Source organism: Neofelis nebulosa, chromosome X (genome assembly GCF_028018385.1).
Source record: "Neofelis nebulosa isolate mNeoNeb1 chromosome X, mNeoNeb1.pri, whole genome shotgun sequence".
In the NCBI taxonomy this organism is placed as follows: Eukaryota; Metazoa; Chordata; class Mammalia; order Carnivora; family Felidae; genus Neofelis; species Neofelis nebulosa.
Window position 1 is genome coordinate 64,741,477 of NC_080800.1, and position 27,759 is coordinate 64,769,235.

General features: G+C 36.9%; 1 protein-coding gene across 1 annotated transcript; it reads right to left on the reverse strand.

Annotated features, from left to right (window-relative positions):
• Nucleotides 1–479: 479 nt before the first annotated feature.
• LOC131502085 (fibronectin type III domain containing protein 3C1-like) lies at nucleotides 480–26,332 on the reverse strand. Its single transcript, XM_058712713.1, has 19 exons — nucleotides 26,324–26,332; nucleotides 15,937–16,195; nucleotides 14,996–15,351; nucleotides 14,450–14,897; nucleotides 13,889–13,941; nucleotides 13,418–13,560; nucleotides 11,494–11,553; nucleotides 11,005–11,143; nucleotides 10,362–10,415; nucleotides 10,126–10,247; nucleotides 9,867–10,041; nucleotides 8,437–8,523; nucleotides 8,064–8,202; nucleotides 7,436–7,504; nucleotides 6,495–6,613; nucleotides 6,278–6,383; nucleotides 4,931–5,037; nucleotides 4,616–4,729; nucleotides 480–2,941 (listed from the first exon to the last, which is right to left on the reverse strand). Exons 1-19 carry the CDS (start codon nucleotides 26,330–26,332, stop codon nucleotides 2,765–2,767), a joined length of 2,736 nt encoding a protein of 911 aa, XP_058568696.1. The 3' UTR covers nucleotides 480–2,764.
• Nucleotides 26,333–27,759: the final 1,427 nt, after the last annotated feature.

The following is a 27,759-nucleotide window of genomic DNA, read 5'->3' on the forward strand; positions in this document are numbered from 1 at the left end:
AATTTTCTAGTTCACACTCTTTCTCTTCTCTCCTTCTGGGAGTTTAATGATATGACTATTATCTCTTTTGTTATTTTTTCATATGTCCCTGAAACCTTGTTCAATTTTTTCCTTTAAAATCTTTTATGTATTCAAGATTTTATTAATCTGCCTTCAAGTTCACAGATTCTATCTTCTGTCATCTCCACTCTACTTTTGAACCCATACAGTAAGGTTTTTATTTTTGTTATTATATATTTCAGTTCTATAATTTCCATTTGGTTCTTTTGTATAAATTTTTATCTCTTTTATAGATTTTATTTCTTTGTTGAGATTTTTAATATTTTTTTAATTTATTACAAGGTATCTCATAATTGCTTGTTGAAGCATTTTTTGATGGTTACTTAAATCCTTATCAGATAATTCAAATTTCTGATTCATCACAGATGAATTAATTGTTTTTGATTGTTTTCATCATTCAGGTTCTGATTTCCCTGGTCCTCATTATAACAAATGATTATTCTAGACATTTTTAATATTATATTATAAGAGTCTGGGTTATATTTAATCATTACCATAGTAAGCAGTATCCCTTAGAAGTATAGTGCAAAGTTGGGTAAGGTGGAAATTCCTCTCCTATCTACACCTTTTTGACACCTTTCTAACAGAAGTAGAGCAACTATTTGCACTGTATTACTGTCTCTGAGTGTGGACTAAGCTCAGCCCCCCCACAGGTTCCTGATGATACCACGAAGGGGGAAATGGAGATCTGACTAACATCTCTGTGTTCCTGTAGGGTGGAGGTGGAAACTCAGTTCCCAGTAGGGTCTCAGTTCCCAGCAGGGTCTAAATGACACCATGGGAAGGGAATGGGGGAGTGGGGTGCCAAGTAATATAGCCTCTCACCACCTAGATTTGCATCTTTGATGCTGAGTAGAGATAAAGGCTGAGCTCTCCAGCACACCCTGCTGATAGCAGGTGAAGGAGGAATATGAGTGTTGACTAGCTCTATTTCCCAGATTGTTATTCAGTCTTAGTGCTGGTAGGTAGAAATTTAGGTTAAACTTCTCACTAGGCCTTATTGACACAGGAGTAGGAAGAAAGTAGAGTGCTGACTAGCCTGAATTATATCAGTCTTGGTCAGTCTATTGCTGCTGGTTGACGGTGGCGGAGGTTCAGTTTGCCAATACTAACCCTTCAAGGGGATTATATTGCTGCCTCCTGCTTCCATCAGAGAGGTATGGAAGATCTTAAGATCCCTACTTGGCCATTACTGACACCAGTTGACAGGGGAATGGGAGCAGAGCACTGCCTGCTTTTGATATGCAAGGAATGAAAGATCAATTCCATGCTTGGCCCTGCTGAAACTGAAACCACTTGGTAGGGAAATTGGAGCATGTTCCTTGTTGTTTCTGGGGTGGGTTGGATGGTCAGCTTCCCACTCTGCCTGTTGAAACTTCAGGGGTGAAGAAGGACAGGAGTGTGTGTGCTTTTTCAATTGATTTTTGGCTGGAGTAAGGTGGGAATTACTTAAGAGATTTTCTGTGATTAGGCTAGCATTTTCCTAGTCACTTTGTTGAGGGGAAGCATGCTTTTTCTGGAGGTTTTTTTCCTGTCTGTTCCTGTTTGCAATTTTGAGTTGGAGGCTTCTCCCATACCCTTTCTGGGACATGTGTGAGGTGATAAGTCTAGCAGGGGGCTCACTACTGTATTCTTTCTCAAGTTATGAGGTCTTAGGATCTTTGCCTTTCTACATTTTTCTTTCTTTCCACCATTCGGAGTCTTCTTGTGCTGTTTGTTGTGTTATGTTCAGATTTTTTTAGTTACAAAAGGGAGGGTCTGGGAGGTATGGGGACACTCTGTCTTGGCAGGATCCTATTCCGTTGATTTTTACCTCTCTAATATGTTTCAAATCCATTAATGTCCCGGAATTCCCATTGTAGCATCCTTAATATTCATAAATTCACCCATCCTTTGGACAACCACAGTGGCCTCCTCACTAATAAATATATATTGTAAGAGCATTTTTCCAACAAAAAATATAGACACCCAAAAGTTAACAACGGATTTTTAAAAATTACTTCCAGTGCTGAAGACAATTTGGGAGATGGAGCTTAGATTCTTAGTATTAGGGCTCCTAGGATTTGATTACTTAAGTTGATAGGGACAATATATGAGATCATTATAAATTTGGATTGTCTCCCCTAATCTTAAAGTTATGAGTCTTACAATTATGGTAATTCACAGGAGAAAGAAATCACTTCTAGCTATGGTTTTCAGGGAAGCATTCATGCAAAAGCTTGATTTTATGGGACAAGACAGGCAAAAACAAGGTATGAGCAAATGTACAAGGCATACTTGGGGTGGTGGTAGAATAGACTTGTTTGTTTGAAATGGTTTCTGACATTTTTCCTAATTATAATTATCACTTACAGTGCTTTTTAATTTTATGGATTAACAAGTCACTGGATTAGAAATTTTGATTCAGTAGGTCTGAGTGGAAGTGTAGGAATCTATTTTAAACAAGCATTTCAGGTGATTGTTAAGTTCAAGGTAATTTGGGAAACAGAACTGTAGAAAACATAATGGCAGATCAAGTTGGAATAAAAGTAGGTTCCAGATTATGGGGGGGCTTCAAATGCCAGATGAAGAAGCTCAGAATGATGTTGCTGAACATGAGGAATATTTAGCATTTGGAATTCTGTGACTCCCTTCTATTCACTACACTGGAAATGGTGCCAGTATTATGGATGTGGGTAGCATAGGTTAATAACTGTTCTCTTGTTTACATTGAAATAACTGTTAGGATTACCTGAACTCTGCAAAAATATGTAGTTGCAGGAATGAGACCTTTAACTTCATAGCTCAAACAAGGGCCAGTATATATCAAGTGCATCGATTCTTCAGCTTTTCCCCACTCTAGTCTGTAATCTGTGATTTCGGCACCATTACATACAGGAATCTAAAAGATTCAACAAAAACAGAAATTGATTTTTTTCTATAAATTGTCACTATACTAGATACTGTGGAGAATTACAATATGATCTTTTGATGTCAAAACTCATCATATATTAAATGGTATGAGATATAGACAAGAATAGAAATAATTAAACATAAGACAGAGCACTGTAATTGACATTAAAAGTCTCAAAATTAAGAGAAAAGATTGGCTAATTGCACATATTTGATTAATTCCTGTTTGTAATTTTTTTTATTTTTATTTTTTATTTTTGGGACAGAGAGAGACAGAGCATGAACGGGGGAGGGGCAGAGAGAGAGGGAGACACAGAATCGGAAACAGGCTCCAGGCTCCGAGCCATCAGCCCAGAGCCTGATGCGGGGCTCAAACTCACAGACCGCGAGATCATGACCTGGCTGAAGTCGGACGCTTAACCGACTGCGCCACCCAGGCGCCCCACCTGTTTGTAATTTTAATATTATTCTCAAACAGCTTACTTAAAAAAGAGCACTCTTAGATATATTAATGTTGCTTAACATTACTATTGATTATAGTGGGATAAAACACAAATTCTAGTAGTCTCTGGATTTTGTACAGTGCTGTAATTAGACCTGTCATTTATTATTATCAGATTAAAAGCTTTTGTGTCAATACTAGAAACCCTCTGCTAGAGTCTGGGAAAAATGGAAGAAAAATTCAAAGTTACCTAGGTGGCTTAATAATTAGGCCGACTTTTTTAAGCTTGCTTAAATGGGAATGTATTCACATGAATGCAAAACATTTTTAATTAATTATTTTTAATTTTCAAGTTAGTTAACATACAGTGTAGTCTTGGTTCTGGAGTAGAATCCAGCGATTCATCACTTACATATAACACCCAGTGCTCATTCCAACAAGTGCCCTCCTTAATGCCCATTACCCATTTTCCCCACCCCGCCACCCCCACTCCCATCAACCCTTAGTTTGTTCTCTGTATTTAAGAGTCTCTTGGGGCGCCTGGGTGGCTCAGGTGGTTAAGTTTCCAACTTCGGCTCAGGTCATGATCTCGCAGTTTGTGAGTTTGAGCTATGCATCGGGTTCTGTAGCACAGAGCCTGGAGCCTGCTTCAGATTCTGTGTCTCCTCTCTCTTCCCCTCCCATGCTCATGCTCTGTCTCTGTCTCTCAGTAATAAATAAACATTTAAAAAAATTTTAAGAGTCTCTTATGGTGATGCAAAACATTTTTTTAAGCTTCATTATCTCATAGCCACATTTTAATGTGTCATATTGTAAAGTTACATGCAAACAAACATGACCAGAGATTTCCCAATGAAGTTTAAAAAAAATAATAGATTCTATAAATTTATTTATTTGTTTTTTTTATTATAAATTCATTTAATTTCATTACCTCATATTTTGGTTTTAAGAATTAAATTAGTTACCTATTAATAGTCTATTTGGTTTTCAAATTAATAATCTCCATAAAAATAGGATCTGGAAAGCAAGATTACTATAGTCTTAGCATTTCTAATAGTACTAGTATCAGGTTTTATGTGTGTTCTAGAATCATGATCCAAGACTTATGGGACCTTAATCTAAACTCTGACTCTTTAGGGAGCTGTGTACTTTCAAAAACATACTAAAGCAATTGCTGCGCTCTTATGGAACAAAATTAAAAAAAATAAGTTGAGAACACACCTCCCAGCTAACAGCAATGCAGGTTGGACCCTTGCAGGTTACCATAGGTGTACCACATTGAGAAGGAGGGCTTGGGACTGGTGCACTTTCACACTTCATTGAATGAGATCCAGACTACAAATAAACACAAACAAATAAGAAAACACAAAAATGATTGTGCAGGTACAGTTACTCCCTATCTTGACAGGAAGTAGAAGCATATATTCATCCAGAGTGAAATGAACTATGAATGGGACAACTGAACAATATAATTTCCCCAGCACTATTCACTGCTTTTAACCAGAAACTGGATTCTTCAGAAATTAATTTACTCACTGTGCATCTCACTTTGGAGCCAGGGTGCCTTCGTTTGTCATCTTGGATACCTTCTGCCTTTTTGACATTTGCAAATGCTTCCGAGTTTCCATTAGTGGGAGGATTGTCTACAAAAATGTACAAAATAAACTACAAAAATGTGCAAAATAAACTTAAAAAATTGCAAATAATTTTAAGGGTGTTACTTTAAAATAACACAAAATAATTTTAGAAGACACAATGTCAAAGCACATAATAAAGTAACAGAAAATACAAATTATATTAGTTTGTGTCAATTAACTTTTAAATTTAATTTAAAGACACTTAAAAAGTTTAAAAATCCATTAAAAAATGGATTTACTTAGAGGGTATTATGCTAAGTGATGTGAGTCATACAGAGAGACCATATTATTTCATATCATATGATTTCACTTATATGTGGAATTTAAAAATGAACAAACAAAAAACCAGACTCTTAAATACAAAGGACAAACTGGTGATTACCAGAGGAGAGGTGGGTGGGGGGATGGGAAAATATATAAAAGGGATTAAGAGGTATAAACTAACAGTTATAACATAAGTAAGTAAGGGGCGCGTGGATGGCTCAGCTGGGTGAGTGTCCGACTTCGGCTCAGGTCATGATCTCATGGTCTGTGGGTTCGAGCCCCGCGTCGGGCTCTGTGCTGACAGCTCAGAGCCTGGAGCCTGGAGCCTGCTTCTGATCCTGTCTCCCTCTCTCTCTGCCCCTCTCCCACTCTCACTTTGTCTCACTCTGTCTCTCAAAAATAAATAAATATAAAAATAAAAATAAAAATAAAATAAGCAATGGAGATGAAAAGTACAGCATAGGGAATATATATAATCAATAATATTGACACATGGTATTTATACTTATTGTGGTGAGCAGTGATATATAGAATCTTTGAATCAATATGTTGTACACCTGAAACTAATATAACATTGAATATTAATTATACTCCAGAAATTTTTGTGATTTCAATTACAAAGAAACAGTTTTCTAAATATTCTAAATATTCAATTTTGTAGTTGAAAAACCTACTTGCTCTGCTTTAATAACATTAATTTTAATTTTTTTAATGTTTATTTTTTAGAGAGAGAAGAAGTGAGTCAGGGAGGGGCAGAGAGAGAGGGAGACAAAGAATCCAAAGCAGGCTTTAGGCTCCGAGCTGTCAGCACAGATCCCGACACTGGGCCCAAACTCATGGACCCTGAGATCATGACCTGAGCTGAAGTTGGATGCTTGACTGAGCCACCCAGTTGCCCCTTAATAACATTAATTAATTAAAATCAGATGTTACAAAACAAGTAATTTAGGTAAAGTCATTCAAATCCTACAAGAAGACTCACCACATTTGATGTTGTTTTCTCTGGTCTTTGCCGCACCATTCAAGGGTGGAGGATGGCAAGATTCAGGAGAAAGATTAGGTGTTTGAATAGTCAATATATCTGAAGGCTAAGAGAGGTACAAAATACCTTATGATTATATTAAATTCAAGTTCAGTTTTTAAAACAATTTTTAAAACACAAATCCTTAATTTAAAAACTTCCCTCTTTGTTTCCTCACCTGGCTTTGACCTATAGGTGAAGTACAAAAGACTCTCAGTTTATATGTAGTACCAGGTTGCAGGTGATCATATAGAAATTCCTTTGTGGTTCCATTGTAGATTATCTTCCAGGAATTCACTGAAGGGATGAAAGCAAATTTATCCAATTTATTTATAGGTAGCTTATAAATGCTATGGGCCCCATTATTATCTCATGTATATGCCAAGAAATAGGCATTTTGGAAATTAACTGTGGTCCAGTTCCTATTTACAATAGGTCCAGTTACCTACTTAAAATAATTATATTCCTTATAGAACTAGACATAAAATAATAAAAGATCAGTAAGTAAACATAATTTGTCACTAAAAAATGGAGAAATCTAAGTAGGTCCTGGGGTTTAGTTAATAGCATTGTACCAATGCCAATTTCCTGGTTTTGATAATTGCACTATGGTTATGTAAGAAATTAATTTTAGGAGAAGCTGAATGAAGGTTATATATGGGAATTCTCTATACTATTTTGGCAACTTCTAGGTAAGTATAAACCATTTCAAAATAAAAACTTAAAAAAAATCATGATATGGGGTGCCTGGGTGGCTCAGTCAGTTAAACATCTGACTTCAGCTCAGGTCATGATCTCCCAGTCTGTGAGTTCGAGCCCTGCGTTGGTCTCTGCACTGACAGCTCAGAACCTGGAGCCTGCTTCGGATTCTGTGTCTCGCTCTCTCTCTGCCCCTTCCCTGCTCACACTCTGTCTCTCTTTCAGGAAATTAATAAACATAAAAAAAATTTTAAAAAATCTTGATGCATAGTTGTTGTGATGAGCACCCAGTGTTGTATGGAAGTATTGAATATTGTACACCTGAAACTAATATTACACTGGATGTTAACTGAGTGGAATTTAAATAAAAACTTAAAAAAACCCTGTAATTTAACTTTGAAAAAAATCATAATGTCTTACCATCTGAATTTTCACTAACTTCTAAACTGTAACGTGAAATGTATGTCCCACCATTATCTTTTGGTGGTTCTGGAAAGAGAAGTAAAATTAAAATTATTCTTGAATAAACTTAAAAGTCTTTCACTGGAAATTTATAAATTAATTTTTTATGGAGAAAAAATATAAACATGACACAATAGAATATTAATATTGGACATCAAACATTTAAAGTGAGATTTTAAAGTTCTTTGGAAAAGACTAAAATACTAAATATTTGTACCTTGAAATTGATTTTTCCAGTTTAGAGGCAAAACAATTTATAAAAATATTTTTCTTGTCAAGTTGACATTTATCATTGATGTATTGTTTTAATTGTGGCCTCTATATTAGGTATACTCTTACTTGGAATAACTATAGTTGTTAAGGACTCATAAAAATTTAATGATTTGTTCATGTGTGAATTAATGAGATAGCAATAGAGAACTCAACAGAGAACTGGAAAAACGTCACTTATAACTAATTTATATGGTGAAATACTTCCTATGTAAATAATTAAGAGAATATTTCATAAAGCTGAGGGCAATTAGGAAAGATTTCTTCTCAGTAGTTAATATTAAGACAGAGTACATTTTAAATACAAAAACATTACCCCATCCAATTTTTACTCTGTGTGCATAGATCTTTCCCTTTATATATGGTTTTTTAGGGGATCCAGGCTTATCTGGACAAGTAGTGTATTTTACTTCTCCACTGGGGTTACTCCTTCCTTCCAAAGTGTAGGCAAAAATCTGTTTGAGTAAAAGAGAATACCTTGGTTGACCACTGGAAATAAATGTCTGATTTGAAAGTGTGCATAATTTGCAAATAATATTATAAAGCGAGTTATTTGACTAAAAATTTCTGAGAACTAAATGCAAAATAACATTTAATTTCAACCAAAAAAGACATTTCTTTTTATCTCCAGTGATGAGTATAATTTAATATTAAATTATGATACAAATTTAGAAATTATAGCTACATACCCTAAATTTGTATGTAGTACTTCTCTGAAGATTTCTTATAGTGAATGAGAGGTCTTCTCCATTATATTTAGGTTTAAAACCCAAGCCCTGGAAATGAAAGACAATAAACTTAGGAATCAGGCAGGCCTGGGTTCAAGTTCCAACTTCAACTTTTTTCCATCTGGGTGGTCCTGAGCAAGTCCCTTAGTCTCTCTGAACCTTAGTTTCTCTTAAAAAAAAGGAGATACTTTAACTTGTTTTTCATTTTATTTATTTTATATATAGAGAGTTAGTGGGGGAGAGGGGCAGAAGGAGAGAGAGAGAATCTCAAGCAGGCTCCGCATGGAGCCGGATGCAGGACTCAAACCCACATCATGACCTGAACCAAAGCCAAGTTGGATGCTCAACTGACTGAGCCACCTAGGCACCCTGATACTTTCTACTTTAAAGGGCTCATTTTCTTTTTTCAGGATATAATGAGATAATGTATATGAAGGCGCTTAGCATATTAATTATACAGAACTCTTCTTAATGTTAGTCTCTTCATTTAAAATGTAAAATATACATAATATAAAATTTACAGCTGCTTTTTAACTTGACTAGCTCATTTAGTATAGACTTGAAAGTTCAGAATGTAATGAAACAGTTTGCCCACCCACATCAGGAATCCAGGGAGATGAAGAAAAGGGTTTGCCCAGGTAGAAGTATGCAGAAGATCTCTGTGACCATGCAAGGTCATCTGGGATAGGCCCAAAATTGAAGAACTAACATGTTTCACTGAGTATCTACTGTGTTGTTATGGGTGCTGCTGCTTTTAGCTAATTTTCAGGGAAAATCTCCCTGCGCTGGTTTGCCTAACCTTGGCTCTGCATTGGTCCCATCCAGAACACAGAGACTCAGGAATCATACAGTTTGATTGAGTAGAAATTAACTTAATCATAGGAGAAAAAAGGAGAGGAAAACCAAGAAACAGACTCTTAACTACAGAGAATAAACTGATTGTTAGTAGACATGGATGGAACTACAGAGTATAGTGCTAAGCAAAATAACTCAGAGAAAGACAAATACCATATGATTCACTCATATGTGATATTAAGAAACAAAACAAACCAAGGGAAAAAATAAGAGAGACAAAGCAAGAAACAGAGTCTTAATTACAAAGAACAAACTGATGATTACCAGAGGAGAGGTGGGTAGGAGGATGGTTTAAATAGGTGATAAGGATTAAGGAATGCACTTATTGTGATGAGTACTGGGAGTTTTATGTAAGTGTTGACTCACTAAATTGTATACCTGAAACTAATATTTCACTGTATGTTAACTAACTGGAGTTTAAATAAAAACTTAAAAAAATAAATTAGCTTAAATCTAAGGTTTTTTTAGTATAAAATGCATATAAATTGTACCTAAAACTGAAGTTTAATATTAAAACATGTGGAAAGAAAACTTACAGATCCTTCTTCCTCCATTTCTAGTACATAAGTAAGACTGTCATTTGGGTTTGTGTTAGTTGGAGCACACCATTCTAGTGTCAAATTACAGATTCCTGCTTCTTTTAGCTTAGGAGGTAAAGGTGTTGGAGGCATAGTTCCTGATGTATGGAAAACTGCTATTTCACTGAAATCACTGAAAAATAAATTAATGTGGAAAAATTATTTTCAGGTTCTTATTGAAGTGCAGACTTTTAAATATTGCAATAATTCAACGTACCTCAAGCCAAAGTTATTTTTGGCAGCTATTCTGAATGAATATTTTGTAGAAGCACTTAGTTTAAGGATTTTGTACTGTTTCATGGTACCCATATAGCAACTTTTGAAGTCTTCATCTTTGCCCTTAATCATAGACACAAAATATTAGAATATTATAAAATGTTGCAAATATAAAAATTTACCATAACATTAATAACCATTTATAAAGAAGTGTTTTTCCAAAATAGAACAGTTTACCTCATCCCATTCCAAAAGGAAGCCATTTATTTTGGAACCATTATCATTGGAACCCTAAATATATCAAAAAGATAAAATTATGATGGGATGTTTTTACACAGTAGATATATATATATATACACATAAACACACTATATAATTAAGGTGATTGAAATTACTGTAAAATTAAACTTGCTTACATTTTGCTTTTAAAGCAATCCAGATTTTAAAGTTAAAATGCACTTTTTTTTTTACAGTCTATAAGGCATGCTCAAATTCTAGGTCTTGTGTTTTCTAAGTTTTATGTGACAAAGGAAGTTAGTATTTAAATAAGTTAAGAGGTAGATTTATTGGTAACTACAATTATAAGTAAGTTTAGGTTGTAGTGGAGCTCCATTGGCGCAATTGGTTAGCATGTGGTACTTATAAATGAATTTAGGTTGTAGAAATTGACACTTCAGCTTTTACTAATTGAAATTCTGATTGACATTTCTCAACTTACTTGATGCTTGATATAGATTGAAGAGAAAGACGATTATGGAAAAGGGAAAGTGCTAGGGAAATAGATCAGGTGGGGCATGCATAATTTCATATTTAAAATTCAGGACAAAGTAGAAAGAATGTATTTAAAAAGTGGAGGAGACTTTGGCGGTAGAATACTTACTTTCCACTGTAAATTCAGGCTGCTCTTGGATCGGTTAATTAGTCTGGGTGCAGGTGGAGGGTCTGGTTCACAACCTGGAGTTGTGAAGCTAACCAGTTCAGACACAGTTCTGTGTGCTGAGCCTCTTATGGTTGTGATTCTAAAAATGTAATGATAGTTGTAAGCTTTCAGATATTTATCCTAACATGTTTTAAATTGGGTACTTCAGTTTCCAGATATACCTTAGGAGATATTTATAAAACATTTTCTAATAGAGCAAACTTGGATTGTTACAGATAATGGTTCCCAAATCACCCTCTTATCAGTTCTAAATGACAAAAAGTAAACTAATGTTGGATTTTCGGGGGGCTGTTCTGAAGCTTGAAGGAAAGGCCATGCTCCTGGCAGTAGCAAGCCTGACTGCAGAAAACATAAGTAGTAAATTGATACAGACTGGGGAGTCTTCCTGGCTACAGGGTGGGTGGAGATTGTGCAGGATGGAGTTCTTACCTTACAAAATAGGCCATGGATGGTTGTAGATCAAGTAGAGTAAATGTAACTCTATCACCACTGTGAACATAATCTTTGTTTATAAATGATCTCACACATATTTAATAGCTAATTAACAGTCGTAATCTTATATATTCAAGTGATAAACAAAGAAGCACAATTTTTCTTGAAGTTTAGATAAATTTAGCCCATTTTATATGAATGCAAAAAAGTGATACTAATACTTCAAATTTTTCATTTGCATGCTAAATTAATATGGCTTTAAGAAATGAAATTTTATAATTTTACCACTACAACTTCTTCACACTGTAATAATACGGATTTATCTTTAATTAGCTTATTTTAAATAGTGTTGATATGAAAAGCCTCAAGGACACTGTGCATTGTGCAATTTATTCATTCAGTTACACAGGGAAATCTTTCTGGGGAGGGCACCTATTTGCTACAGTGGATAAAGTGGCTGTGCTTTCACACCTATGTCTTTCTGAAACAGTCATAAGTACGTAGGTGTACTCTACCAACTCAAAGAGTTCCTTCAGGCTCTAACCCCAGAAGTAGCCTCCAAAAAGTGCTAAAAGATTATTATTTTTAAGCAAAAACTGATACTTCTAAGCAAAGGCCACTCAAGGTTGTAGGGTGATTAGAATATTTTTATAAAAAGCAGACTTTTATGAAATACATAACACCAAAAAAGACCACCATGTAACCTCATGCAAAACTTAATTTCATAAATAGCTTTTTTTTTTCAACGTTTTTTTTTTTATTTTTTTATTTTTTTATTTTTGGGACAGAGAGAGACAGAGCATGAACGGGGGAGGGGCAGAGAGAGAGGGAGACACAGAATCGGAAACAGGCTCCAGGCTCCGAGCCATCAGCCCAGAGCCCGACGAGGGGCTCGAACTCACAGACCGCGAGATCGTGACCTGGCTGAAGTCGGACGCTTAACCGACTGCGCCACCCAGGCGCCCCTCATAAATAGCTTTTAATCACATTTTACATCTTCCCATCCCTCTACCCAATGTGGAAGACTGTGTATTATAATTCTTAAATTTAAAATTTCTACCTGCTAATTATAAAGGAAGTAAAACTTTTCATTATAACTAATTACACTTAAATTTTCACTTTGAGTGTCTGTGTAAAGATGACAAATTTTAGAAAATGAAGTTTAAGATGTGTTATGATTTTTAAAGTGCTGTACAGACAGCTCCAGATCTCTGACATATCTTGCACGATTGTTTGGTGGGCAAGAGAATTTCTCCTTCTTCCTCACTTGTGATTCCCTTCTACTGTGTCTCTCGGTTTGTTCTTTTTCAGACTGCATGTCCTGATTCAGTTGAGAGTTTGTTAAGAGTGGTTGGGTATAATTTTGCTGTGTCCTCCACTCTATCCTCCCTAGTCCTGGTTCTATCTTCTGAGCACATTCCTAAGCTCATACTGCTACTGTCATAGCTCCACCTTATAACTAGCTTCTGTAATGAATATTTGAAGAAAGCCCAAGTCATAAATCCCATTGCAATGCAAATACCTCATGTGTGTCACCAAAGGCCAACCATAAAGTGAATTTTTTTCCTAAAATGACCTAAGTGAAAAAAGAGAAGGGAGAATTGGAGGGAACATTTTCTCCCTGGACTATAAACTTGTTAAATAGGAAAGTTGTAAACTGAAGATAATTGCCCAGTTGAAATTTAAGGTCCTTCTCAGCACTAACATGCTTACAATTCATTGAATTTCATGGATTTTGACCTGGCAACCTCCCACCACATGTAAAACTATTTTAGTAGAAAATTGCTTTTAAAGCTTGGGAAAATGTTCAGAAAAAATCTTTAGAACTTAGTCTAGGTATAAGCTGAGGTCTATACATTTAGATAGAATATTTGAATTTAATTATGAGAAATGAGAGATGATTAAAAAGAAAGAGACTTACATATATAGATTTTTATAGTTTCCATTTTTACCACTGTTAGATATTGCCAGTTCAAATGTCACAGGAGATTTGGTGTGATCACACTTCTTAGAACCATGTAGTTTCCATGAAATAACAGCAGATCTTGTTTGAATATCAGAAACCTAAAATAAATAACAAAAATTCAAGTGGGACACTTAAAAAATATAATCTGTAACTTATGATATATCTTTCCTTACATCTTTTTGATGCTAAGAATATTGTTCTCCTCATATTAGGTGCTTAAATACTGTGATTAAACAATGCCGTTAATATTATCTTTAATAATGCCATTCTGAATCTTTATGTATAGCTAAAGGAGATTATGAAATTTTAACCAGGTCAAGGCTTCAAATTAAAACTTTACTAGAGAAAAATATCAGTGAACTTGCACATTTTAGAGTGAAAAGGTAAATTAAAAGGAATGCTTAAAGTTTCAGTTTAGTTACTTACTATAGGTTTCTCAATGCTGAAACAGCATGACTTTCCACGTTCTGTTATGCATTCTAAAAGAAAACACCCCAAAATAAAATATTACATTGGCAAAAACAAGAGAAAGAAGTTAGATATCTATCATCCAACTACAAATACATCATCACCAGGGGAACCACTAAACACCTGGTAGCAATTTACATTAAAGTTTTAAAAGAAGAGAGCAGTGTAAAGTGTATATTATTAAACAAACTCCAACAAAAGACAGAGTTCCCAATTTAAATGAAATAATGTGAATTACAACTATAAAATAATCTGCAATGTTTCACTGGAAGGCAACTAGAAAAAAATTATGTCGTGTGCATATAAGATACATGACACATTTTGCATGAGGATAGTCATTTCTCCATGATTTAAAAAGGAATCTCAACTGTGGTTTCATTAAGAATTTAGATTTAGGGATACAAAGAAGACAAGAGGAAATGAAAATAGAGAATGGCACCTAAATATTTAAGACGTGCTGAGATTCCTAAACATTAGGATGTTTATTCATTGGCAACAAAATTAAACTCTTGACCTTACCTTTTTCTGCAGCATTTGATGATGCTTTGTTTTGTTTTCCATCTGGTTTCTGCTTGATGTCTCTACTTCTTGTAGCACTCCATTTCTTTCCATGGCTAGTCTCAACATGAGCACTGACAGTGTTGGAATTGCTGGCAGCATTGGAAGCAGTGAGTTCACTGTCAATGGCCAAAGTGCTGGGAGCACTTTCAGAGATGGGAGTGCTGGGAACACTTTTAGAGATGGGAGTGCTGGGAGCACTTTCAGAGATGGGAGTGTTAGAAGCATGGCCAGAAATGGAAGGGCTTGGAGTGCTGTCAATAGGTGATGGTTTGGGAGTGCTGTCAGAAGTGGAAGCCGTGGGGACATAATTAGTGCTGGAAGGGTTTGGAACACTATCAATTGTGGAAGGAAGAGCACTGTCTGTAGTGGGAGTACTAGGGACATGGTCCCCATGGTGGAAGAATTGCTAGGAGTATTATCAGCAATGTTAGTGCTTGGAGGGTTGTCAACAGTGTAAGCACAGAGAGTATTGTCAGCCGTGTAAGTGTTCTGAGCATTGTTTACAGTGTACATACTTGGACCATTGTCCACAGTGAAAGTGCTTGAAGTGTTGTCTACAGTGTAGGCACTTGATGTATTGTCAACAGTGTAGTTTTGTGTAGTATTTTCCACAGTGTAGGTGCTTAAGGTATTGTCAACAGTGTAGGTACTTGGAGCATAGTCCACAGTGTAAGTGCTTGGAATAGGAGGAATACTGGAGAAATCATTGGTTTTGTTCACAAGCAAAGAGGTGTTGTTAACCATATAGCTATTGTGTACGCCACCTTGACATTCTCCCAGATTTTTCTTCATATGTTCTTCCATTTTAGCAGCCCTTTCATCAAACTGGTTATAATTTGCTCTTCCATGGGAATAAGTTTCTAAAAGAGACAATGGACTGCTGTTTAATAATTATAATAATTACCTATCCCAGGGTCTTTTTAATATATTCCTCAAACCAGCAAAAAAACACTGATAAGCCATGTTTAGCTTTTCAAATTTTCCCTATTTTCCTGTAATACAGATATTAGGTATGTGTGTGTGTGTTTCTATAATGTTTTGATATGTACAGAAAGAAAAACATGAGCAAATACAGATAGTGTTTTCCCAGGGAATATCTCCACTTCCAAATTTTAAGGTTCTAAGATGATTGTAATGTTGACCCTTCAGTATCTTTTTTATTACCACTGCATGAAATTAATAATCAAAACATTCTTTTATAAATTTCTGGTATGATTATATTGACCCAATTAGTAAAAATAAATATCATAAATCATGTGTTATATCAAAGTTCAAAAAATTTATAGAAAATTATGTTTATGAGCATTTTATCTAAGATAGAAACCAGTACTTATTTTTATCAATTTAATATACATGCATGAAATGCAATCATTCCCAAAACTTTCCCAAAGCTGTTAATTTTAACAAACTCAAAATATTTCCTGTTTAAGAAAATTATATACTACCTTGTTGCTCGTGGTATATAACTGTTGCTGGTGGTGGTAGTGGTGGTGGTGGCAGCTGCTGTGGCATAGGCTCTTTGATGTAAGGTGGTGGAAATTCCCCTTGAGTTGGGGGACGCATAAGTTGAGCACCTTGTGGATATATAGGAGAGGATGGTGTAATGAAGTGTGGTACTTGTTGTATAGGAGCAGGCATGGTTGTGTGATAGTCAATTGTCTGAGGCACAATGATAATTTTGCGAATACCATTTTCTTCCACCACCTAAGTTGGAAAACAGAACCATATAAACATATTGGAATTAATAAAAGTTGGCATTTTTCTACTAAGTGTTAGATTTATATCCTGTGCTCTTAATTTAGAAAACCTAAGGGATCAAAAAGTAATAATGAAGTGAAACTATATCAAGCAGAAGATAATTCTTTCTTGTCTCCACAACCATAGCTTTCAAAAAGGTAATTTTTGACAATAGATAATATATTGGACATGGTTTAAAACCGTAAAGTATAAAAAACTATATATGAATAAATTCCCTCCTAGACCTTATCTACTCCCCCAATAGATAATGATTGTTCTTAGTTTCTTATGAATCCTTCCAGAATTTGTCTATACAAGCAAGAATACAGATTGTTATTTTCCTCCTTTTTATGGCATAAAAGGTAGCATAATTTGCACTATTACCATCTGTACATTGCTTTTTACACTTAGCAATATATCTTAAAGATCTTTCTATATCAGTACATAGAACTTCTCCACATTTTTGCACAGCTGCATAGTACTCCATTATGTGGATGTCCTCCATTATACACAGTTCTCCATTAACAAGCACGAGTTGTTTCCAACCTTCTGAGATTATAAAGAATATTGTAATGAATAGTCTTGTACATTTATTATTCCAAATTTATAAAAAAAATCTGTAGGATAAATTCCTCAAAATGGAATTGCTAGGTGAAAAAGTATATGCATTTGTATTTTTGTTAGGTATTGTTGAAATAGATAATTCCATTTAGAATCAAACCATATTGACTTAAGCATGTTTTTGATTTCCACAGCTGTGCAATAGAAACAGACACATTCTCAATTGAATGTGTAGATAGCTTTGGGTAGTATTGACATTTTGACAATATTTATTCTTCCAATCCATGAGCAGGGAATGTCTTTCCATTTCTTTATATCTTCTTCAATTACCTGCATAAGCTTTCTATAGTTTTCAGCATACAGATCTTTTACATCTTTGGTTAGATTTATTCCTAGGTATTTTATGCTTCTTGGTGCAATTGTGAATGGGATCAGTTTCTTTATTTGTCTTTCTGTTGCTTCATTGTTAGTGTATAAGAATGCAACTGATTTCTGTACATTGATTTTGTATCCGGCAACTTTGCTGAATTCATGTATCAGTTCTAGCAGACTTTTGGTGGAGTCTATCGGATTTTCCATGTATAATATCATGTCATCTGCAAAAAGCGAAAGCTTGACTTCATCTTTGCCAATTTGGATGCCTTTGATTTCCTTTTGTTGTCTGATTGCTGATGCTAGAACTTCCAGCACTATATTAAACAACAGCGGTGAGAGTGGGCATCCCTGTCGTGTTCCTGATCTCAGGGAAAAAGCTCTCAGTTTTTCCCCATTGAGGATGATGTTAGCTGTGGGCTTTTCATAAATGGCTTTTATGATCTTTAAGTATGTTCCTTCTATCCCGACTTTCTCAAGGGTTTTTATTAAGAAAGGGTGCTGGATTTTGTCAAAGGCCTTTTCTGCATCGATTGACAGGATCATATGGTTCTTCTCTTTTTTTTTGTTAATGTGATGTATCACGTTGATCGATTTGCGAATGTTGAACCAGCCCTGCATCCCAGGAATGAATCCCACTTGATCATGGTGAATAATTCTTTTTATATGCTGTTGAATTCGATTTGCTAGTATCTTATTGAGAATTTTTGCATCCATATTCATCAGGGATATTGGCCTGTAGTTCTCTTTTTTTACTGGGTCTCTGTCTGGTTTAGGAATCAAAGTAATACTGGCTTCATAGAATGAGTCTGGAAGTTTTCCTTCCCTTTCTATTTCTTGGAATAGCTTGAGAAGGATAGGTATTATCTCTGCTTTAAACGTCTGGTAGAACTCCCCTGGGAAGCCATCTGGTCCTGGACTCTTATTTGTTGGGAGATTTTTGATAACCGATTCAATTTCTTCGCCGGTTATGGGTCTGTTCAAGCTTTCTATTTCCTCCTGATTGAGTTTTGGAAGCATGTGGGTGTTTAGGAATTTGTCCATTTCTTCCAGGTTGTCCAATTTGTTGGCATATAATTTTTCATAGTATTCCCTGATAATTGTTTGTATCTCTGAGGGATTGGTTGTAATAATTCCATTTTCATTCATGATTTTATCTATTTGGGTCATCTCCCTTTTCTTTTTGAGAAGCCTGGCTAGAGGTTTGTCAATTTTGTTTATTTTTTCAAAAAACCAACTCTTGGTTTCGTTGATCTGCTCTACAGTTTTTTTAGATTCTATATTGTTTATTTCTACTCTGATCTTTATGATTTCTCTTCTTCTGCTGGGTTTAGGCTGTCTTTGCTGTTCTGCTTCTATTTCCTTTAGGTGTGCTGTTAGATTTTGTATTTGGGATTTTTCTTGTTTCTTGAGATAGGCCTGGATTGCAATGTATTTTCCTCTCAGGACTGCCTTCGCTGCGTCCCAAAGCGTTTGGATTGTTGTATTTTCATTTTCGTTTGTTTCCATATATTTTTTAATTTCTTCTTTAATTGCCTGGTTGACCCACTCATTCGTTAGTAGGGTGTTCTTTAACCTCCATGCTTTTGGAGGTTTTCCAGACTTTTTCCTGTGGTTGATTTCAAGCTTCATAGCATTGTGGTCTGAAAGTATGCATGGTATAATTTCAATTCTTGTAAACTTATGAAGGGCTGTTTTGTGACCCAGTATATGATCTATCTTGGAGAATGTTCCATGTGCACTCGAGAAGAAAGTATATTCTGTTGCTTTGGGATGCAGAGTTCTAAATATATCTGTCAAGTCCATCTGATCCAATGTATCATTCAGGGCCCTTGTTTCTTTATTGACTGTGTGTCTAGATGATCTATCCATTTCTGTAAGTGGGGTGTTAAAGTCCCCTGCAATGACCACATTCTTATCAATAAGGTTGCTTATGTTTATGAGTAACTTTTTTATATATCTGGGGGCTCCGGTATTTGGCGCATAGACATTTATAATTGTTAGCTCTTCCTGATGGATAGACCCTGTAATTATTATATAATGCCCTTCTTCATCTCTTGTTACAGCCTTTAATTTAAAGTCTAGTTTGTCAGATATAAGTATGGCTACTCCAGCTTTCTTTTGGCTTCCAGTAGCATGATAAATAGTTCTCCATCCCCTCACTCTCAATCTAAAGGTGTCCTCAGATCTCAAATGAGTCTCTTGTAGACAGCAAATAGATGGGTCTTGTTTTTTTATCCATTCTGATACCCTATGTCTTTTGGTTGGCGCATTTAATCCATTTACATTCAGTGTTATTATAGAAAGATACGGGTTTAGAGTCATTGTGATGTCTGTATGTTTTATGCTTGTAGTGATGTCTCTGGTACTTTGTCTCACAGGATCCCCCTTAGGATCTCTTGTAGGGCTGGTTTCGTGGTGACAAATTCCTTCAGTTTTTGTTTGTTTGGGAAGACCTTTATCTCTCCTTCTATTCTAAATGACAGACTTGCTGGATAAAGGATTCTCGGCTGCATATTTTTTCTGTTTAGCACACTGAAGATATCGTGCCAAGCCTTTCTGGCCTGCCAAGTTTCAAAGGAGAGATCAGTCACGAGTCTTATAGGTCTCCCTTTATATGTGAGGGCACGTTTATCCCTTGCTGCTTTCAGAATTTTCTCTTTATCCTTGTATTTTGCCAGTTTCACTATGATATGTCGTGCAGAAGATCGATTCAAGTTACGTCTGTGCCTCTCGGATTTCAATGCCTTTTTCCTTCCCCAGTTCAGGGAAGTTCTCAGCTATAATTTCTTCAAGTACCCCTTCAGCACCTTTCCCTCTCTCTTCCTCCTCTGGGATACCAATTATGCGTATATTATTTCTTTTTAGTGTATCACTTAGTTCTCTAATTTTCCCCTCATACTCCTGGATTTTTTTATCTCTCTTTCTTTCAGCTTCCTCTTTCTCCATAACTTTATCTTCTAGTTCACCTATTCTCTCCTCTGCCTCTTCAATCCGAGCCGTGGTGGTTTCCATTTTGTTTTGCATTTCGTTTAAAGCGTTTTTCAGCTCCTCGTGACTGTTCCTTAGTCCCTTGATCTCTGTAGCAAGAGATTCTCTGCTGTCCTGTATACTGTTTTCAAGCCCAGCGATTAATTTTATGACTATTATTCTAAATTCACTTTCTGTTATATTATTTAAATCCTTTTTGATCAGTTCATTAGCTGTTGTTATTTCCTGGAGATTCTTCTGAGGGGAATTCTTCCGTTTGGTCATTTTGGATAGTCCCTGGAGCGGTGAGGACCTGCAGGGCACTTCCCCCGTGCTGTGGTGTATAACTGGAGTTGGTGGGTGGGGCCGCAGTCAGACCTGATGTCTGCCCCCAGCCCACCGCTGGGGCCACAGTCAGACTGGTGAGTGCCTTCTCTTCCCCTCTCCTAGGGGCGGGATTCACTGTGGGGTGGCGTGGCCCGTCTGGGCTACTTGCACACTGCCACGCTTGTGGTGCTGGGGATCTGGCGTATTAGCTGGGGTGGGTAGGCAAGGTGCACGGGGGCGGGAGGGGCAGGCTTAGCTCGCTTCTCCTTAGGTGATCCACTTCAGGAGGGGCCCTGTGGCAGCGGGAGGGAGTCAGATCCGCTGCCGGAGGTTTGGCTCCGCAGAAGCACAGAGTTGGGTGTTTGCGCGGAGCGAGCAAGTTCCCTGGCAGGAACTGGTTCTCTTTGGGATTTTGGCTGGGGGATGGGCGGGGGAGATGGCGCTGGCGAGCGCCTTTGTTCCCCGCCAAGCTGAGCTCTGCCGTCCGGGGGCTCAGCAGCTCTCCCTCCCTTTGTCCTCCAGCCTTCCCGCTTTCTGAGCAGAGCTGTTAACTTCTGACCTCCCAGACGCTAAGTGGCGCTTGCTGTCGGAACACAGTCCGTCCGGCCCCTCCGCTTTTGCCAGCCCGACTCGGGGGCTCTGCTTGGCCGGCGAGCCGCCCCTCCGCCCCGGCTCCCTCCCGCCAGTCCGTGGAGCGCGCACCGCCTCGCCGCCCTTCCTACCCTCTTCCGTGGGCCTCTCGTCTGCGCTTGGCTCCGGAGACTCCGTTCTGCTAATCCTCTTGCGGTTTTCTGGGTTCTTTAGGCAGGTGTAGGTGGAATCTAAGTGATTAGCCTGAACCAGAATTTAGAATCACGATAATAAGAGTACTAGCTGGAGTCAAAAATAGATTAGAATCCCTTTCTGCAAAGATAAAAGAAGTAAAAAATAACCAGAATGAAATTAAAAATGCTATAACTGAGCTGCAATCACGGATGGATGCAGCGCCAGCAAGGATGGATGAGGGAGAACAGAGAATCAGTGATATAGAGGACAAACTTATAGAGAATAATGAAGCAGAAAAAAAGAGGAAGATTAAGTCAAAAGAGCATTATTTAAGAATCAGAGAAATCAGTGACTCATTAAAAAGGAACAATATCCGAATTATAGGGGTCCCAGAGGAGGAAGAGAGAGAAATAGGGGTAGAAGGGTTATGTGAGCAAATCATAATGGAAAACTTTCCTAACCTGAGGAAAGAGACAGACATCAAAATCCAGGAAGCACAGAGGACTCCCAGTAGATTCAACAAAAACTGACTATCAACAAGGCATATCATAGTCAAATTCACAAAAAAATCAGGCAAGGAGAGAATCAAGAAAGCAGCAAGGGAAAAAAGTCCCTAACCTTCAAGGGAAGACAGATCAGGTTTGCAGCAGACCTAGCCACAGAAACCTGGCAGGCCAGAAAGGAGTGGCAGGATATATTCAGTGTGCTGAATCAGAAAAATATGCAGCCAAGAATTATTTATCCAGCAAGGCTGTCATTCAAAATAGAAGGAGAGATAAAAAGTTTCCCAGACAAACAAAAATTAAAGGAGATGTGACCACTAAACTAGCCCTGCAAAAAATATTAAGGGGGACTCTCTGAGGGGACAAAAGATGAAAAAAATATGTATATAATAAATGTCAAAAGCAACAAAGATTAGAAAGGGCCAGAGAACACCACCAGAAACTCCAACACTACAAGCATCATAATGGCAATAAATTGATATCTTTCAGTACTCACTCTAAACGTCAATGGACTCAGTGCTCCAATCAAAAGACATAGGGTAACAGAATGGATAAGAAAACAAGACCCATCTATATGCTGTTTACAAGAGACCCACTTTAGACCTTTATAAAGACACCTACAGATTGAAAAATAAGGGGATGGAGAACCATCTATCATGCTAATGGTCAACAAAAGAAAGCCAGAGTAGCCATACTTATATCACACAATCTACATTTTAAAATAAAGACTGTATAAAGAGATGCAGAAGGGCATTATATCATAATCAAGGGATCTATAGACCAAGAAGACCTAACAATTGTAAACATTTATGCACCAAATGTGATAGAACCCAAATATATAAATCAAGTAATCACAAACATCAAGAAACTCATTGATAGTAATACCATAATAGTAGGAGACGTCAACACCCCACTCACAGCAAAGGACAGATCATCTAATCAAAAAACCAACAAGGAAACAATGGCTTTGAAAGACACACTGGACCAGATGGACTTAACAGATATATTCAGAACATTTCATACTAAAGCAGCAGAATATACATTCTTCTCCAGTGCACATAGAACATTCTCCAAAATAGACCATATACTGGGACACAAATAAGCTCTAAGTAAGTACAAAAAGATCGAGATCATACTGTGTGTATTTTCAGACCACAATGATATGAAACTCGAAACCAACCACAAGAAAAAATTTGGAAAGGTAACAAATACTTGGAAACTGAAGAACATCCTACTAAAGAGTGAATAGGCTAACCAAGCAGTTTAAGAAGAAATTAAAAAGTATATGGAAGTCAATGAAAATGATAGCACCACAACCCAAAACCTCTGGGACGCACCAAAGGCGGTCATAAGAAGAAAGTATCTAGAAATCCAGCCCTTCCTAAAGAAGGAAGAAAGATCTCAGATACACAGCCTAACCTTACGCCTTAAGGAGCTGGTAAAAGAACAGCAAATAAAACCCAAAACCAGCAGAACATAGGAAATAATAAAGTTTAGAGCAGAAATTAATGCTATCAAAATGAAAAGAAACAAACAACAAACAAACAAACAAACCAGTAGAACAGATCAATGAAACCAGAAGCTGGTTCTTCGAAAGAATTAACAAAATTGATAAACCACTAGCCAGTTTGATCAAAAGCAAAAAGGAAAGGACCCAAATAAATAAAATCAAGAATGAAGGAGGAGAGATCACAATGAACACAACAGAAATAAAAACAATAATAAGAGAATATTATGAGTAATTATATGCCAATAAAATGGGCAATCTGGAAGAAATGGACAAATCCCTAGAAATGTATACACTACCAAAACTGAAACAGGAAGAAATAGAACATTTGAACGGCCCCATAACCAGAAAGGTAATCAAATTAGTAATCAAAAATCTGCCAAAAAACAAGAGTCCGGGGCCAGATGGCTTTCTAGGGGAATTCTACCAAACATTTAAGGAAGAGTTAACACCTATTCTCTTGAAACTGTTCCAAAAAATAGAAATGGAAGGAAAACTTCCAAACTCTTTCTATGATGCCAGCATTACCTTGATTCCAAAACCAGACAGAGACCACACTAAAAACGAGAACTATAGACCAATTTCCCTGATGAACATGAATGCAAAAATCCTCAACAAGATATTAGCCAACCGGATCCAACAATTCATTAAAAAAGTTATTCACCATGACCAAGCGGGATTTATACCTGGGATGGAGGGCTGGTTCAATTTCCGCAAAACAATTAACGTGATTCATCACATCAATAAAAGAAAGGATAAGAACCATATGATCCTCTCAATAGATGCAGAGGAAGCATTTGACAAAATAAATTGGGGGCATAAATATTTACAATTTTTAGATCTTGGTGGGTAGACCTCTTAATTATGATATAATGCCCTTCTTCACCTCTTGTTACAGTCTTTGTTTTAAAATCTAGTTTGTTTGATATAAGTATTGCTACTCCTGCTTTCTTTTGATGACCATTAGCATGACAGATGGTTCTCCATACCCTTACTTTCAATCTGCACATGTCTTTAGGTCTAAAATGAGTCTCTTGTAAGCAGCATATAGATGGGTCTTTTTATTCTTATCCATTCTGATACCTTATGTCTTTTGATTGGAGCATTTAGTCCATTTGTATTTAGAGTAATTATTGATAGATATGAATTTAATGCCATTGTGTTGCCTGTAAGGTTGGTGTTTCTAGTGATGTTCTCTGGTTCTTTCTAGTATTTCTTGCTTTTGGTCTTTTTAATTTTGTTTTCTCTTTTCTGCACTCAAAGAGTCCCCCTTAAAATTTCTTGCAGGGGTGGTTTAGTGGTCACAGACTCCTTTAGTTTTTGTTTGTCTGGGAAACTCTTTATCTCTCCTTCTATTTTCAATGACAGCCTTGCTGGGTAAATAATTCGTAACTGTATATTTTTCCAACGCAGCATGTTGAATATATCCTGGCACTCCTTTATGGCCTGCCACGTTTCTGTGGACAGATATGCCATGAACCTCATCTCTTTTCCTTTTTAGGTTAAGGACTATTTTTCCCTTGCTGCTTTCATAATTCTTTCCTTGACAGTGTATTTGGTGAATTTGATTATGATATGCCTTCGTGATGGTCAGATTTTGTTGAATCAAATGGGAGTTCTCTGTGTTTCTTGGATTTGATGTCTGTGTCCTTCCCCAGATTAGGAAAGTTTTCCACTATAATTTGCTCACATAATCCTTCTGTCCCTTTTCTCTCTCTTCATCTTCTGGGATTTCTATGATTTGGATGTTATTTCTTTTTAATAAGTCACTGAGTAATCTAAGTCTTTTATCATGATCTTTTGCCTTTGTTTCCCTCTTTTTTCTGCTTTATTATTTTACATAATTTTATCTTGTATATTGGTGATTAGCTTCTCTAATCTGTTCATCCTTGCCATTGTGGCATCCATTTGAGATTGCTTCTTGGTTATAGCAATTTTAATTTTGGCCTGACTGGATTTTATTTATTTTATTTCCCAAGAAAGGAATTCTTGGTGACTTATATGATTTTTTCAACCCCAGCTAATATTCTTATTATTGTGGTTTTAAATTCTATTTAATATGTCTTACTTACATCTGTGTTGATTAAGGCTCTGGCTGTCATTTATTTCTGTTCTTTTAGGGTGAATTCTTTCATTTTGTCATTTTTGAAGAAGAAAAAATTAGTAAAATAAAAATTAAGAATTAAAAAAATTAAAAACAAAGCAGAAAATCAAATAAAGGGAGCTAGACCTCAGGTGTGTTTTGGTTTGCTTGTTGAACGAAGCTTGGCAGAATAGAGAAAAAGGAAAAGGAAAGAATAAAATGGTAGGGAAATTTTAAAAATTAAAAAAATATATAATAAAATAGAATAAAAGAAAGAAAGTAAAATCAAATAAAAATTTAAAAATAAAGTGAAAAACAGGGGTACCTTGGTGGCTCAGTCAGTTAAGTGCCCAACTTTGGCTCAGGTCATGATCTTACAGTCCGTGAGTTCAAGCCCTGCATCGGGCTCTGTACTGACAACTCAGAGCCTGGAGCCTGCTTTGGATTCTGTGTCTTCCTGTGTCTCTGCCCCTCCCCTGCTCATGCTCTGTCTCCCTCTGTCTCTCAAAAATGAATAAACTTAAAAAAAATTAAAAATAAAGTAAAAAAACATTTTACTCTTTCTGTAAATTTCTCTTTATGTAATAAAGATAAAGAAAAGAAAGAAAAAAGAAAATAATTTAATGAAAAGCAGAAGCAAAGAAAATGAACAAATGATCCATAAAACAGAATGAAACCCGAATGAAGTTACATCCAGTTTCCCGAAGAACTGAAACTATGAAGCACTCTATAGTCCGTACACTAAGGAGGTGGAGTGATATGTACTGGTCTTCTGTGCATTGTACTTGGAGGGTGTAGTTGGGTAGGGCTTGGTGTATAGCTGTGTTCTCCGCTATTTGGCGCTACTTAGCTTACGGGGGTGGATCAGTGTGTGTGCGCACAAGGGAGAGGTGGAATTGCCTTCACCCAGCTCCCTTGTCTCTGGCGCAGGAACTTCCGTCTCTCAGTGACCCAGTGATCAAGCACTCCTCCTTTGTCTCAGGCCTCTGTCCACTCCCTGCCTTTACCTGGTCCATGTCCAAACTGCCTGTAAGGTGGCACCTCCCTCCCATTTTATCTCAGATGGGGTTATATTTCAAAACTGTACACTTCAGAGACCCCTGTGGCTTGGAGGCATGCCAACTCTCTGGGGGAGGGTCTCACTGAGCAATGGTGGGTGCTGGCTTGCCCCAGAAAATATTTATGTGATCATGCATGGCAGAGGTTCAGAGATTATGCCAAATCACAACACAGATGACACAAAGTTTTGCTGCACTCTAGCGTCTTTGTCCCAATAATAGAAAATGTGGCTGCTCCCTGGGGTCCAATGAGACCTTTGCCTGCTGGGAGTCTGTATTGCTTCTACCAAATGCACCCTAAGCAAGGAAATCTTTTCTCCTCATATGGCACAAGGACCCCTCCAACTGCACTGCCTGCTTCTGGGGATTCACCCTGCTTCCTCACCAAAGCACCTCCAGACACTGAGCTCTGAACCTTCAGACTCTGTGCTCCACTCTTTATACAATCCGGATAGTATTGAAAGACTCTCTTTTCTACCTGTCAATGGTTTGGGGAACAAATTTCTTGTTCAGTCCCTTCCGAGGGTTTTCACTCTTTCTCTCTCTTTCTCTACAGCAACTTTCAAGAGGAGTGCTTTTCTTGCACAATCCCAAGTGCACACCACTCTCCCCCTTTCTATTTCTCTCTGTCCTTTCTGCAAAAATAGCTCCCTACTCTCTGTGGCTTTTCTCTCCCTTATCCACCACTGTGCACCACATGCCTGCCAAGTTCTGTGGCTCAAGTTATGCAGATTGTTGCGTTAATCCTCAGATCAATTTCCTAGGTGTTCAAAATGGTTTGGTGTTGGTCTAGCTGCAATGCAGGGGTTAGACAAGCTCAGGGTCTCCATGTTGCTCTGCCATCTTACCTTCCCTCTCCTTTAAATCTATTATTATTATTATTATTATTATTATTATTATGTCATTGTTGTTATTGTTGTTTTTCTTGCTCCAAAATCACAAGATGGAGTAATTCACCTCAGAAGAGAGAACAGGAAGAAGTGACGGCTGACATTTAATTAATGTAGATATAAGTAAGATGTCTGAACTTGAATTTAAAATAATGATTATAAGGATACTAGCTTGGCTAGAAAAAAATATAGAAGACACCAGACAACCCCTTTCTGCAGACCCAAATTAAAAATGCTATAACCACAATGCAAACCCAAATGGAGGCCATAAAAATGAGGATGGATGAGGCAGAGGAGTGAATTAGTGATATTGAAGATAAAATTATGGAAAATAATGCAGCTGAAAGAAGAGGTAAACAAAGGTCAGGGATCATGAAGGCAGGCCTTGGGAACTCGACAACTTATTAAAACATAATAACATTCATATCATAATAGTCCTGGAAGATGAAGACAAAGAAAAGGTAGCAGAAGGATTATGTAAGCAAATTATAGTTG